The sequence below is a fragment of the Mycetomoellerius zeteki genome, unplaced genomic scaffold, assembly GCF_001594055.1.
Source record: "Mycetomoellerius zeteki isolate Tzet28-1 unplaced genomic scaffold, Tzet1.0 scaffold146, whole genome shotgun sequence".
In the NCBI taxonomy this organism is placed as follows: domain Eukaryota; kingdom Metazoa; phylum Arthropoda; class Insecta; order Hymenoptera; family Formicidae; genus Mycetomoellerius; species Mycetomoellerius zeteki.
Genome location: NW_017256404.1, coordinates 287,459 through 303,881, shown reverse-complemented (window position 1 = coordinate 303,881; position 16,423 = coordinate 287,459). Strand labels below are relative to the sequence as shown.

The 16,423-nt window shown below is 36.4% G+C and overlaps 1 protein-coding gene across 4 annotated transcripts in view; it reads left to right on the top strand.

The window, feature by feature from the left end:
- Positions 1 to 15,162, top strand: part of hth (Meis homeobox homothorax) — a 418,172-nt gene extending 403,010 nt beyond the window's left edge. For 2 of the 4 annotated variants that reach the window (XM_018462843.1, XM_018462840.1), the window contains exons 13-14: positions 13,217 to 13,379; positions 14,291 to 15,162. In XM_018462843.1, coding sequence (XP_018318345.1) covers positions 13,217 to 13,377 — 161 coding nt within the window. In that variant the 3' untranslated portion in view covers positions 13,378 to 13,379; positions 14,291 to 15,162. Of the gene's footprint in view, positions 1 to 13,216; positions 13,380 to 14,260 lie in introns of all 4 variants that reach the window. The other 2 variants (XM_018462842.1, XM_018462841.1) reach the window with 2 other exon arrangements.
- The last annotated feature ends 1,261 nt before the right edge of the window (positions 15,163 to 16,423 follow it).

Genomic DNA, 16,423 nt, shown 5'->3' with positions numbered 1-16,423 from the left:
CAGCCAATCTTTTTTTCAGTGTAGCATTTCGTGTGAGCGTCCTAAGCCTCCAGATCACCGACGTCTTAGAGATCGGTTATTCTTCGAAATAACCGGTATGTAGAACCATAACGCATTTTTCAGGCAGTGTGTATATTAAAATAACATATATGTTAGATAAAATAACATATATATTGAAACATCTACATTACATTATCACGTAAAAGCGTGCATATAGTTTTTAATGTCAAAGTACATTATAACTGATAAAAAATATCAGTTACAAAGTCGCAATAAAAAAAAAACGGTTCCAAACTGAAAACCGAACTCCAACGAAATCGCTGTTTTACCGATTCAATAGGATTCACACACTTATATGATTTACGTGTCATCGACACATTACTACATATTACTACATCAATGTAGCATGCACATATGCGCCTAAATTTTCGTAAAGAATTTTCGTATCGAATTAGGTATCTAAATTTAATTTCAAGAACTTCGTATTGTTTCTTTGAATAATATAGGTACACTGAAAAAAAGATTGGCTGCTGCAGCAAATTAGATGGTAAAATATGACATCGCATTTTTAATTGGCTGCAGCAGCCAATTTTTGGTTGCATTAGCCTATCTGCAATGTCAGTATAGAATTTCGATAGACTAACACAACCAAAAATGGACTACTGCAACCAATTAAAAATGCTATGCCATATTTTACCATCTAATTTGCTGCAGCAACCAATCTTTTTTTTCAGTGTATTAATGCGTATATACTATAATTCTGGAAAAGGATTTCCAAATCTGTGAAAGTAATATATGTGATAATTTTTTACGATTAATCGATATAACAAACGACTTTAGAATCCTCTTAATAGATTCGTCATTGCATTTACGTAATTACCGAACACTAGAAACTGCCGGCAGTTAATACTCGACCGAACGTAACAATAACTCACAGTCGCCTTCCCTAACTGCCGAACTTTGATCCATTCTATGTAAACGAGCATAGGGTCCATTTCGTTACGCATAGGTATATAAATTGGCACGAGGGCGGGAATCGCTCGGACACGGAAATGAAGTCTTGGACGGTCACGATCGGTATGAAAAGATAAGGTCCGAGTTTCTCGAGGGCGCTGGACAACGCCCTTTCTCCCTCACTCTTCAAACCTAGCGTTCTCTCTCTTTCTCTCTCTCTTTCCCCCCTCCCCCTCTCTGTTTCATATACGCTTTCCACTCCACCAACGAGATTTTTCATGACATGAATCGTGTCCGGTGTATCAAGTCATACCCAGAAGGCTGAAGCTTCTACGTAGCACGAAGGGTGGCCCTATCTTATCGGCGTAGCCATAATGGCCTGTTCTATCTCATCTCCAGTCTCGTTGACCGTTTGCCCCTAGACCACTTTCGCCATCATGGCTTTACCACGGTAATGGCGACTAGGAAGAAACCTGGCTGATTTGCCGCTTCAGCATCAGCGAAAGAGGAAAAAGATTCATGAAAATATCGGCTTGATGGTCTATTAAATACTTTTACTAAGCATTAGTTTCAAGTCGAATCATGCACCACAATCTTCCAGAATTAAATCGTTAAATTATATTTTATTTTGAAGTTCAGACGCAATCCTCGTTGAGATGAATAATAGAAACTAATTAAAATTGAATTTGAATTGAAAAAAAAAAACGTTCGTTTAGAAGTGATAATTTCTAAAAAATGTATTAAATTAAATGATAAATTCATCAAAAGACTTTACTTTCCATTAACTCTGTGTTATAAACAGGCGTGAAATACGTGAGAGCTTGCAGTGCGGTAATCATTTGCGCGCAAAAGCCAGATTGCGAGACGCAATGCATTAACAATGCTGATGGACTATTCAATTGAATACAGCCACATTGGTTGCAGTTATAACAAGCTTGATAAAGAACGTTGTATAAAATGTACATTGCGTCAGAGCGCTTTAGCTCGTAAGGAGGCTACTCTTCGTTTAGGCGCGCTTAAGAACAGATAACAAGTTTAACGCAGGAAGAATATATTATTGATGAAAAGCTGGCTATTAAGCATCTTTATCGTTCATCGGTTGGAGGTTTCGCGCCCGCGCGTCGTGAAATAAAGTTGTCTGCAAAATGCATTTCATCTCTACTTTGAGCGGTCGAGTTGGCCGAAGTTCTATTAAGGAATGGCACGCTAAGTAATTACATCGTGTGATATCGATCTCAAAATCGATCCTACCTGTGACCTGGAAAAAGCCGACGAGAATCGTTACTTATGGAAGATAATATTGCACATTCAGGAGAAACGAAACGGAGTTTCCCTTCGCGACATTTAAACGACCAGCCACCGTCGGAGCTTATTTATGTCTGTCGTAAGGAGATACACTTCCGACGTTTGTGGCTCTCATAACCTCAGTTTATTGACACTGTTAAGGATGGTTCCTATAATCCACGGATCTCAGACTTTAGGCTACAATGGCAAGTTCAATGCGCGAGGCATGGCTTCGTTAAAACAATACAGAGACAAGTGCGAATTTAACGTCCTTTTATATTAAATTTTAATGAGATAGCGTGATATTATGATCTGCTGCGTTCACCTTTATTACTATCGAAATTCTTAAAACGATTTATTGGTCTGTGTGTGTGTGTGTGTGTGTGTGTGTGTGTGTGTTTTCAAGTAAAGTTTTTTTACCGTCACAATAGATTCACATAGAATATAAAAATTAATACCTGTTTTTAAATGATACAAAATCTTGAATACGATTACTATACATTTCGTAGTTTAATAATAATAATAATCGCTATTTTGTTGCATTGCTGCTGATAAAAAATAAATTTTAAGTACAGTATGTTATTAATTATTTTAAATACAGTATAGTTATTAATTATTTTTTACGATGCTTTTGGGAAACAAAAAGTAAAGATTTATTTTAATTGTATTAGACTAGGTCAATTATTATAGTTTATATCCAACGGATTAATTAAAACTAACTATCTCTAAATACTTTGCATATATATAAGATAATATATACTTCCATAAAGAGAATATTGCATTTTGTACGTTTTGTAACCTTATAAATATTAAATGGTTTATGGATAGTGCGAGAAACATTCTCTTCCTCTGTATCGTTCGTTCATTAATTATTTATCGCGTCAACTGAAGAGCCAGTCAACCGCGAGCACTCATTAGGTTTTATCGGGGAGACCAGATGAATTTTGTGAATCGCAATACTGCGCATCGCTGACAAAAATTTATGTCACTCCGCGATAGTGTGGGTGCACCATAGAAGAAGGGCTGAAGCTAAAGAACTGGGTTAAAATATGCCAACGCCATTGCTAACTCGAAGAGTAGAGCAAATTAATTTTGGCTTGTCACAAGGATGATCATCCATAAATGCAATAGCTTCTTTGCTTTCTTCATCACTTCATATGTTCCGCGTTCTCTTCTTTTCTCTCCTTGATTTATCGACAACATCATGCACGAGAAAAAGAGTATGCAATAATCGTGATTTATGTATTCATTACCGACCACTTCGGCACGACTCGTTTGCACTGTTTTCAGCTGCTAGCGCACAATATTCGCTTCGATGTCGCAGTTTATTTTCAATTTTGGAGCTTTTTTGGACAGGACGCATTATTGCACGATGCTTCAATCGTTGGTTATTCTCCAAATAGCTGTTGCAACATTTATCTGTGAATTATTATATTTGTTGCGAATTATTCTTCATTCTCTGTTTCATTTAAACTTTCCTATTATTTTTTAAATCTTTTTAAAATTTCGTGAAGTTTATGCAAACTTTATAAAATTGTGATTGAAGTAGCTTACATATAAATGATTATTATTTAGAAAAAGGAAAAATGAAACCAATGGAGATTTTACATACGTGTAAATTTTGTTATTTAATATGTTATGCAACCAACACTAGCACGAGCGGGATTTCGTTGATTTTTGTTGCCAACATTCTCTGAATGTTCTGCGGATAAGATATGCTCGGGCTTCATAGCGGCAGCTGGGCCGATCGATGTCCGTGTACGGTTAGTGGATATTCGAGTAGAACGAGTAGAGAACGTTGGAAAGAACCGAAACGGCTGGGCGCGCGGGGTGGACGTTAGGAAAGGGAAGTTGCTTGCTGGAGACAGCGGAAGAAAAATAGCGGAAGTCATCGACCTCCGAAGGGCTATATATCAGAGAGGGTCGCGGGAGGATGGTAGAGGAATCCCGGCGAGTATTTTCATGTACATATACAGATCCATGCCTGTGTGTGAATAGGTGGAAAGGGTAAAAGGGGGCGAGTTTTCGTGCGATTCGCAAAGTGTATCAGCTAGAGGAATGAGAACGAAGACGTTGAAGAGCTAGAAGGACGAGAAGGATAAGAGTTGGAAAAGTAGTCGAGGAGATAGTACGGAATCTAGGATAGTAGTCCTACCGTTTTATCATCTAACCAAGGCGAGGACAACGACAATGTCAGCGGTGGTGATTTTGTTCCTTTCTACTCTCGTTCGCTCCTCTGCCGGTCGGGTTTATCTTAAATGAGACTCCTGGAGGGCTTAACTCGGCTTGCCATGGTTACTCCGCGTATCTTTTACTCGCGCCAGGCTATATCTCTGATTGATTAAATTCCTGCAATTACGTCGCGTCGTATATCACACTACCGACTCATCCCAGAGAGAACATGTTGAGCAAAACTGGAATTCGAATGGCAAGGCGCGTCAAGATTACCCTTCGTCGGTGGATTTGCGTCAGCGATACGTTTTAGATTTCATTGTAGTAGATATTCTACTGACACAACCTAACATGGACTGAATTGATAAGGTTAATTTTACTTCAGATAGTGACTACAACAATGACATATGTTGGCATTGTGACCATCGAGCATGTGCAAATGGACATATGTTTGTCATTTAATACTAATACATAGTATGAGGTTAATCATTGCAGTTATAATCCTACTTACAATTAGATATAATCCATATAGTATTTGCTATTTGTAAAATGTTTTATCATACATATATTAAAAAATGTAAATATGTATATATCTACATCACAATACACCAATTACAAAATCTAGATTTCCACATAAATCCAAATTAAGCGATGTATCATGTTTTGTACTTTATAATTGTATGCATTATTGCTATTATTATACCGCGTCACTATTATTATATTTGACATTGGTGTACGGATATATACAGCGTCAGAAATATACAGTGTAAATTACGGCACGCGTTTCGACAATGCGACGCAAATCCGAACAAGCGATGCGCAACAATGCCAAACGATTTCCGCAATTGTTGCCATTATCGTTTTAATCATAGCATTTACGATCACGCCAGCTTCAACAATAGTAACGCCACCGAAACAACACAAATACATTGTTATTACGTCACAATACAACGACGCTACGACACCGATATTATTTTCCGACTCGACGACATTATCTACAACCACCGTCGAAATGAACAATGCGTGGAAACGAGGAGAAAAAGAGAGCCCGTACAGAGAGCTAATACAAAAAAAAGACATAAGCGAAGCATGGATAGCATGTAAGAGATAGAGAGTTAGAGGGAGGGAGGGAGGGAGAAAGAGGGGAGAGAGAGAGAGAGAAAACAGAGAAAGATATAAAGGATAGTATAAGGGGGAGCGAGAATAGGAGACCAGGCAACAGCAGGACGGATGAGTTATTAGATCCGGCGTATCCGGTATTGCGTCGCGGATGACCAATAGTTTCATCGAGGGATTGTTGAAGGTTCCGGAGCACATTTCCGACTTCCGTCTGGCGAATCGTCCTTCCGTTTGCCTATCGCTTCTTCGTCGTCTTCTTCCCATCGTTGTGGTCTCGTCGGTAGCTGCCGGAATTTGCGAAAGGAAAACTCGAGCTCTAAGCTATTCGCGGAAAAATATATATAGACTGAAAGGTAAAACTTTTTTGAATTCTTTCGTCGCTGTTAACTATGATCTTTGACGTTTTTTTCTCTTCATTCTTCCTTTCATCGACTGCCAAGAGATAATTTGACTCTCAAAGGATATTGTTGCCTTCTTACAAACGTTTTCACTGCAATGTCGACTAATGTATATGTTCTGTTTTGAGAAATGCCATTAGAGTAATAGGACAAAAAATCGTGAATTAATATTTAGAATTGTCTTAGATTCTGATATTTTTATATATTTACCTTCATATACTTAAACCGATATATCTTTACGTAATATTTGTCTTTCCTTTGTATCCAAACGTAATTAGTATTACAAGTATAAAACAAATGTGAAGAATGTATTAGGTGCACAAGTATGACTTTACGGATTTTTTGATAAAAAAAAACGCATTGATTAGACATAACATAAAAATCATTCTTACTTTATTCGAAGTATGCTCCATCGGAAGCCACAACCTTGGCCCATCTTTCAGGCAATAAACGCTGGTAGAAGTCTGGATGTTTTAAAGCGATCCAGTTATCAAGCCATTTTTGATTTCTTCATAAGAGGCTTTCCGTGCTCTTTATCATCCAAATCAAAATCATTGCTTCTGAATCGCTTAAACCATTTTTCACACATGCTTACCGATGGAGCATGTTCTTTTTAAGCTTCCACAAGCAAACGATGACTTTCAGCTGCACTTTTCTTTAGAAAAAAATAATTAAGTAAAACTTCCCGCAAATGGCGTTTTTCCGATACAAAATTTGACATTTTCAATGCGATAAAATAATAGTTGTTTACACTTTAGTCAAATGAAATGTACTAGGTTTTAAAGCTGCGTATACACCTTTCAAGTACATGTATTACCAACTTCAAATAATACCCGCAGTATGACTACCGCTATCTATTGAAAATCCGTAAAGTCATACTTGTACACCTAAAGAACATTCTATTTTTATAATCTGGTTCCCCTCTATATCATCCTTTGTATCTATCTTTCTTTCTCATTCTCTTTTTCTCTATCTTTTATATCCTATCCCCCACACATGCTTCTTTTTTTTATAATAGCTCTTTTTATGAGCTCTCTTTTTTTTATGAATGTTTCCCTCGCTATCATTTTATATACTTTATATTTTTCTTGTTATATGCATAAATGAATTTTGTTCTATATTTATTTCCTATAATTTTAACTATTTTCTTTACTTATATATATTTTTTTAAATTTATGCAATACGTATATCATTCCGTAAATTTGCTCTCAATTTATTGGAAGTTTATTTTATTAACTCATACGTGGTATTATATTACAATTTATAAATTATACCAAATTATTTCTTACTGACAAATATAAGATTTGAACTGTTCAGAAATGTTTTCGAAGGTTTTAATAATATTGTACCAAATGTATTTTATCAATAAAATAATTACATTTTGTAGCTACATTTTAGCTTATAGGATCAATGTTATAAAATACGCATGCAAAAAATATTTAATCGAGAATATCTGATCGAATGCCATATATAATCAGTGTAATTGAATTAATAAGCGTCACGAAATGAATATTCGCAAGGCGTTACTAGTTGTCAGACAGAGCCTTGCGAAAGTGAAACCCAACAATTTGTCCGACCCGGTTTAACCGGCTAATCCTTCGTCCCGGTACGCCGCAGCTTCGAAGTACTTCTTCGTGGACCTTTTCGTCGAGCACTTAGCGCTCCTTGCTTGGTCGCTAATTAAGTCGTCAATTCCGAGCGGGTCGTCGGGATGAGATGGAACTTGGGTGCTTCCTTTAAATCTTGAGTAGAAGTTCGTTACTGCACTCGGCCACGGTGAACTCCGAAAACTGATGGTTGTTACTTAGACTGCTCATATCTATCATGGTTTCCCTCGCTCTCTTCCTCGCAAGCATCCTTGCCACTTTATACCTCCCCTTCCCCCCCCCTCTCTCTCTCTCTCTCTCTCTCGCCGTCTCCGTTCGCGGTTTTAACACCCTCCTTCGCGAAAGCTCCTGGAAACTCTGTCGGTAACATTAGGTCAGGTTATATCGAACCTAGGAAACCTCCGGCGAGGAGGAGAACTCGACTTGAACTCCGATGGAACTCCGGACGGAAACTCGGCGTGAACACTCGGCGTGTCGCCACCAACTAAGTTGGAGAACACCACCCACTAACCTCCGTAAGGATTCCTCGCTCATCCAGGAAGCATCGGTGGCAGCCAGAGAGTCCGACCACCTTACACGCCTTCGTACCTTCAACTCTGATCCTCCGCTTACCACTATAAACGTGGGTCAGGCCGCAACCATAAGTTACTACTAATGTTGTTCCTGTGTTGCGTGACCGAATTCGTTGAAAAGGATTTTGGATAGTTAGCTAGTTTTAAAATTTCTGCGCGATCTATTTTGTTAACTTCTAAGCAATATAATTGTCATGTAATTTTTTTATTTTTTGATGACCATGTTGGACGAAATTCAAACTATGATATATAAATCACACAAGTCAAATAGAATTATGAGCTGCAACGGTTATTAATATCGAAATATTATAATTATTATCGGATTACAGTGTTTGCAAAGAATGAATAATTCAGCTGTGCAGACATTTTGACTCCTTTTTTGAGTCCCCTTCAATGCAATGAGATAATTCAAGAAATAGAAGCAATTCCGAGAGAGAGAACTCTCCTCCAACACAATCAATTTGATAAAACCTCTGGTTAAACTTCTGATCAAAGCGTAAACATTATATAAGTAACGTTCGGAATCAAAATTAAATGAAATTTTTACAGCGTAATATTATCTGTACTGGGATGAAAATTAAATACGTATATAATATTTTGGCATTACATTTAAATAACTTTAAAAAGTCTTAGGAAATTTTGTGGCTTTAATATTTATTAAATTTCAGTTTAACGATGCTAGAAGACCGTGAAAACATATCTTCTTACGAAGTAGTTCATCCTTAAGCTCCCCTAACTTATTTTCTTCGCCTGTTTTGAAGGAAGTAGTTCCGTTACGCGGCCGAACTTTGACATTCCACCACTTCGAACGGGTCTGTCGCGAAAGTTTAATTAGATTCACCTTGAGGCAATTCCAGGCTCCTCTTCCATCGGTCGCTATGGCAGCAAGTTAATGAGTCGATAATAAATTTTATTTGATTATAAAGATAATGCCTTTAATGAATTTAAGGAAATATTCAAACTGCTTCGTTTGATTATCACAGAATTCTATTAATTTCGTTATATAGTTCAAAAGAAAATTTCTTACATTCATTCATAATCGAAGATGCATTTTTACCGCGAATGGAATATTTTTGTATAATTTCTTATTATTAGTCGAACGACGATTAACATATACACATGACTATCTCATTTTCTACTATCTCATAGCTCATCCTATCATTCTAAAGTAAATTAGCAATCACAGGATATAGCTTGAAATATACTGGCGCTTCCCGAGCAACGGGAAGTTTTTCGTGTGACGATAGGCGGGCACGCATGCCAGGAGTTGGTAGAATTGTAGATTTATACGATATATCGAAATACAATCGCGCCGGTGAATTGACCTCGACCGGGGAACTTTATATTGCATTACGCCATACGGCGTTTTTCGTCGTGCGGTCTCGTTGCACTGTGGGCTCTAACCTCATCGAATTGACCCTCTACTTTGGCTTAGTCCGAGACAGAAATAACATTCTTCGTCCTGTGGTATCCGACCTCCGTCGGAGAATCAACGAATTCCCCGGATGACTCTGAAAAGCCGCACGAGGATTTCCGACATCGTAAGAACGGCTATTAAGACGGCGATAATAGCCGGCGATATAATTCGCCTTTGTTAATTAAAGCGTAACGAGGCGATAGCTCAAAAGTTTCATATAATGGATCGGACTACGCGATCTTCATCTTTGATCCTTCACAATACGACTCATAATTTATTCACAGGAAATTCCCGGGACTATTTTATATAGATTCCCATTTTATCTCAAGATAAATCTGATTTCTTTTCTTACTGTGTACCAGATTTGATCGGTTAATAATTGAATTTTTAATTCCATTAATTTTTAATATTTAAACATTGCATAATTTAATATCTAAAATATGTATAAATATCAATACATTCACATACAATAGCGATTTATTTATTATTTTATTTATTATAAAATATAAAAACATGAAAACTATATTTAAATTGTTTAAACAAAATTAAATCTATATATTTAATTTTATTTTCAACAATAGAATTTAATCTTACATATAAGTCTATATACTTTGTATTAATACATTGTTATTTAGTGTTGCTTGTATCATCATGCAAAAAAGTTTCCTGTCGCGTACGAATAATTCTGATTTAATCAAATCTATTGTATCTTGTTTCAAGATACTTTGCTGTGCATCGTCATGAGTCTTAATTACCAGCATAGAAAGGGACGATTTTGCGAGAAAAATCCTCGCGGGCACACCACCGGATTTTACCTTTCCGTTTCCTCTCAGCCATTACTCGATCGGGTTTCTTTTCGTAGTTTCTTCTGTCGACGTTGCAAAGAGAAGAACGATTCTTTAATTTTCTATATTGTGGCTATATTGTCGGCTATCCCAGGACACCCCGCTGCGTTATAGCGCAGTTTAATCACACTGCAAGCGCGCATCCCTCGTTAGCGAAATATCGTAGTCACTATAATATGCGGCTATATTCCACACGACGACGTATATATTGCGAGATGCGGCATGCCGTACAAGACATTTTTACCGTTCGGGAGCAGCATCTAAATATTGCGGTGCCGTTGCGAAATCGGTAATAATCTTTCAACTTTTCTTTGATGAGAAATGGAGAACAAATCGGCACTGTTGAGCTTTACGTATAATTTGGGAAAATAGCATTCTATACAAGCGAGTTATATTACATGATATCTCCTTTGAATAAACCTCTTGGGAATTTTTTTTATACCGAACACAATAATTTGATCCTTTTATCGCGAAAGTTCAGAAAGTTTGCAGCATTGTCACTTGATTTATTTCATATAAAAGCTGAATTACTTTTTCTTTATATAACCTGGATCTTTGCAAGAGTGCAATTTTAGATTATTATAAAATTTAAATTTTGATGCAAAGAGAATTAATGCCATATTTTTTAACATAATTTTTCTAAAACATTGAATTTTTTAAAAATATTACATTGTAATACTCCGATAAATAGTACGATCATAACATAATGCTTTTTACATCTAAATATATTTCTGCGTTTGTTGAACAGCTTTAGACTGTCAAGAAAACATTTACATTATCCTTAGTATCTCGCATTACCAATGTTATTGAATCTATAGTGAACATGCTCATCGAAAAAGTAACGAGGAATGGGGAGCAGTTACATTGAAGAGCGTTGCGCGTAGTTGAAAAACAGTCTAAGGAAATCGAAGAAAGAGACAGATCCTGAACGAAAGGGGATGCTTGCAATAATTGTGATTTACGATTTGGTTGCTGGCAAAGTAAAGCGCGGAGAGATCGTTTGAAACCGTGGCGACGTATTTTGCGAAGCAGAAGAACTCGTCGGCAGGACGAGAAGATGAAGAAAAAGGCGAAAGAGTACGAGGGAGGAAGGGAGGAAGCGAGATTACGGATTTCCCGCTTTTTGACAAACCACTGATGGAAAATCCAGCGAACCGTGGAGAATCGCGATATACTAGACTGTGTCTTTATACTATCTGCAGGCTTTGTGTAATTGGGTACCTATTGTCTTAACGGGTGCAAGCTTTAATTGGTATTCTTTTCCATGATTGTTCGGAACCGATGGCTTAACTTATAGCAAAAGCTTATAATTCCGTTTTGCGACACGGGAAATCAATGTTTTATTAATTTTTTATTAATATTAAATATACCCAAGATGTTGCTGCCTGGTATAGCGACACGTCTTATTGTACTGATGATATGCTAGATTCTAGAACGAAATATTACATGGGTTTTCTCTTTTCAATACGTATATCTACATCTGCTACATATTGTTTGAAGATTTACACGCAGTTAATGCGTGTATAGTTTGATAAATCTACAGTGGCAAACTGTAGATAATATTGAGAGATATAAGTTGAGGGAGGAAAATTTTAGCATATGAAAAGCTTAGTGAAGTATTTCACAGTGGCAATCGAGCTCTCAGTGTTTCGGACTTCAGTGACATTCGTTTATCCGTCTCTCTCTCTCTCTCTCTCTCTCTCTCTCTCTCTCTGTTTTCATCTCTCTTGTGTCGTCAGCTTCGGTTGAGCATTTACTAGCATAGAGGGTAGGACGCAATCAGTGCTCTTGATTTATCGTGGCAATATACATTAAGATACCGACATTAAAACTAGGGGAGTCTCCCATGGATTCCGAGGTTCCATTATCGCTTAGAACAGAGGAGAGCTGTCGTCACATTGCATCGAAATGCTTGGATGAGATTGAATTCTCAGTTGCACTTGACACCTTCGACATTTTCCTGAAATTAACAGTGATCTGTTATTCGCATGCATTCTTATTTTTTTTTCATCGGCAATAGCAGAAACCACAGTAATTTATTTATACTGACTATTGTTAGCAACTGGATGCATTATTGATGTTATACTGATTATAAAAAAATAAACTATTACAATCACCAGAATATTAAGAGAATCTTTTAATCAGTAATAAAAAGTATCAATAAAAAGGCATACACGCACATACACACACACACACGCACACACACACACACGCACATCGATTGCCAATGTCACGAGCAAATTATAAACATTATGAAATCATAAGTAGCATTACCATTAAGTTTTATATATGTATTTATGTTACAAAAATATAATTTCGTTCGATTATTTTGATTATGTATTATTTTAAATTTAATTCTCAATACATAATATATATTGTAATTTGTGCATCACTTACCGCGCTAAACGCTTGCTAATTATTGCATTCATATATTTTTTATATTATTTATTATTTAATATTTTTAAATTATTAACATTTCATTCTCAAAATTATCTCTCTCAAAAGAAACTAATTAATTTTTTCTCTCTTTCGTCTATATGCTAAACAAAAATATGAGTCACAAAAATTCACTAAAAATGCTAAGAATATTTAGAATTACGATATAAGCTTTTGAAATCATTAGTGATATGAGCGTGACTTTGGTGAATCACATCACACAGCTCACCGTGCTCCCCGATACGTGCTCCTCTCGATCTCCCTCATCCTACCTCTTTGCCATGAGGAGACTGAGTATCGAGTGGGCATCAAAGTCTCGAGTTCCTCGAGAACTTTGAAAGGGGTCACGGCGAGCTTGTCCAGTACCCGTCTGCCAATTACGGAACAGAGATCTAACCGTAGTAATGTGTAGTGTTTCCACCATTGTCCGCAGGACCAAGTGGGGCATACAGTCCGGATGCGACGATGGGCTACATGATGGACGGACAGGCCAGCATGATGCACCGACCGCCCGGCGATCCTACCTTTCACAATCAGTATCATTATCCAGAATACTACGGACATCACTTATAAAGGTTTGTGTATATTATACTGATGTTCCGATTATCAATTTTTCACATCGGATTACAGTGTGTGTCCTTATGTATTAACTTATATGTTTGTTTCATCTCATTACCGTCCTGGGTTGAAATTTTTAAATCAATTTCATTATAATTGAAATTTTTATGAAAATGGATCACAATTCTCTTGTTCACTTTTACTCTAGGAGTCTAGAGGATCTAATTTATTTTTAAAATTTATTTATTGTTATTATTATTTCAAGGTTTCTATTCGTAACATCAAGATTTGTTTATTTTTCGTTCTCATTTATTAAATTTTCGCAGACTTTGTTTCTATCAGAAGGAAATATTTTTCTATTCAAACTTCTTATTATTTATCATATATATTCAATATGGCAAATTCAAAAATTGAATTTGTATTTTTTACTTGACATGTGACTATTTTGTAACATTGAGCTGCCTAATTGGTTTGTATAATCTACTAAAAGATAATAACTCATAATATGTACAATCAATTAAAATAATTGTTAATATGGCTCAATTAGAATAAATCAATAAATAAAAGAAGGGCAACGAGCCAATTATACTGTAAGATATTTAATAATCGTATATATACAAACGTTTCGACACCGATCGGGTCATTTTCAATATAAATCGGTGTCGAAACGTTTGTATATATACGATTATTAAATATCTTACAGTATAATTGGCTCGTTGCTCTTCTTTTATTTATTGAACAATCAATTAATTATATATTTATGAGAAGAGAGAGAGAGATAGAGATTTTATAAAGAAAAATATTGATCAAAATTACGAATAAATTAGATTATTTATATCTAAAAATGTCATATTTTTATTTTATTTTAATATTATCTTCGAAATAATATTTCCGTTAGACTGAGGATCGCCAACCTCGGATGTTTCAGGAGTACTTGCAAAATGGAATGGGTGAAACGATGGTTCTAGCAACACGAAAAGCGTGATGGACCTATTGTGCTCCAGTTGGCGTAGATCAGAATCGGAGGACAACGATGATCCGTGACCTCCAGGACGATCACCATGGCAGTCTTGAAGATTTCTTACTACGCCACACGTCGAAATTCGTGATACTTGGGTGCTTGGGGATGAGGGAGAAATACAAAAAGAAAAGGACGAAGGAGTCAAGTTCCCGTTTAAAGGAGAAAGGACACGGTAGATGAAACGCCGCAGGAGGCCGACGAGATCTTAGAGACCGTCGAAGGAAGAAGGACGGTTCCACAGCGGAGCAAAGTGACTACGAACGCGAGGAAAAAGGACGAGGGGAATGAAGCCGCGGCTTGGTCTCGAGAGTGACGCGGTCGCGAAAAAATTCATGTGATTGTTCTTTGTACAAATATCGCGGTGTAATATTGTAGTGATTGAAGAATTTAAATGTTAAATTTTAATACAGTCGCGATCGAGATATATTAATGAAATATAAGTGATATATAGGCAATTTAGCGGGCATGTACATTAAAAAAGGAGAGGCAAATACACACCCGGTGCTCGCACGGAATAGAAAATATGTTCAATGCACAGACGACGCAAAAGAGGTAAAAAAGAGAGTACGAGAAACACACGAAGAAGAAGACAAACTAAATGGCAGTATATATATATATATATATATGTGTGTATGTATACATACATATTATAAATAAATATAAATAGCAAGACAGAAAATGAAAAGAGAAAGATTATTAGATGGCACGGGAGATGTTTAAAGATATATGAAAGCAAACTGACGCAAATACAAAGGAGAATTAGGTCGAACGACATCGACGCATGTTATATATATATACATAACGGAGAGTAAAAAGAACGTGTGGCCCCAATTGTAATATAAGTCGAGCGTTGTAGTTGGACTGGGACGATTATCGTATATTACCAACGCGTACTAGACACAAGAAAATTTTCGCGCAAATCGAGAATGGGAAGTGCAAGTAGCGCGAGTGAGAGAATACATGAATGAACGTATTGAGAGATTTTAGATATAGGTAAATAAACAGAGATATAAATATCAGTGAGAAAGAGAGAGGGGGGAGAGAGAGGGAGTAAGTGAGAAAGAGGGGGAGGGGAGGGAGGGAGAGAGAGAGAGAGAGAGAGAGTGTGTGTGTGTGTGTGTGTGTGTGTGTGTGTGTGAGAGAGAGAGAGAGAGAGAGAGAAAATTAACGTTCTTTGTCGTACATTCGATGACGCAGCAATATCTGAGAATCCTACTCTTTAAAACCCCAACCCAATCCAACCCTCGCTCCAGTATAAGTGACATACATACACACATTTATATACATTCAAACATCATACATTTCTCAGCTTCGTGAAAAGACACAGGCATATACACAGATACATCATATACTTGTACACAGAACGTGCTCTCCTACGATCCATAAGAATAATTAAACGAATGTATACGTGCGCAATCGCAGCTTTTATTATAATATATTCTGTATAAATAGTTAATTCAATTGTGAAAATAAGATAAGGGAGTGGGCGAGAAATTTGATTAGGAGAATCGTTCTGCGAGCATATTGACTTGCCTTCATTTTTTCGATAATAGTTTTCTTGCTACGAAAAAAAGAGAGTGGGAAAATAAAGAATCGGACAGGAACTCGAGAAGAACAATTTATTTTCGTCTTTATTTTCTTCATCCATTTTCAACGAAATTCTGTGATCGGAAAATGTCAAAGAAGGTGAGTACGTACGAAATAAAAAAAAGAAAGATACGAACAGTATATTACTGATATTAAAAATGATGTAATCTGCATCTCTACATATTATGCATATGCAATAATTGCCTTATGCGGTGTTTTATTACGGTTTGGAAATGTACATATTTCTATTTAGCTTGCTGCGTCAAAGACTTATATTAGTATTTATTATTTCTTTCCGTTTCCTTTTAACATTTTATCGTTTTCGTACAGCAGCGGCGTGCTTAAGGATACTTTGATGATCACGATAAAATTAAATTCAATTAAATAATTTATTTACGCAATGATTTATTGAAATTTTTAAAAAAAGTCGAGTCATAAAAATACGATCTATAT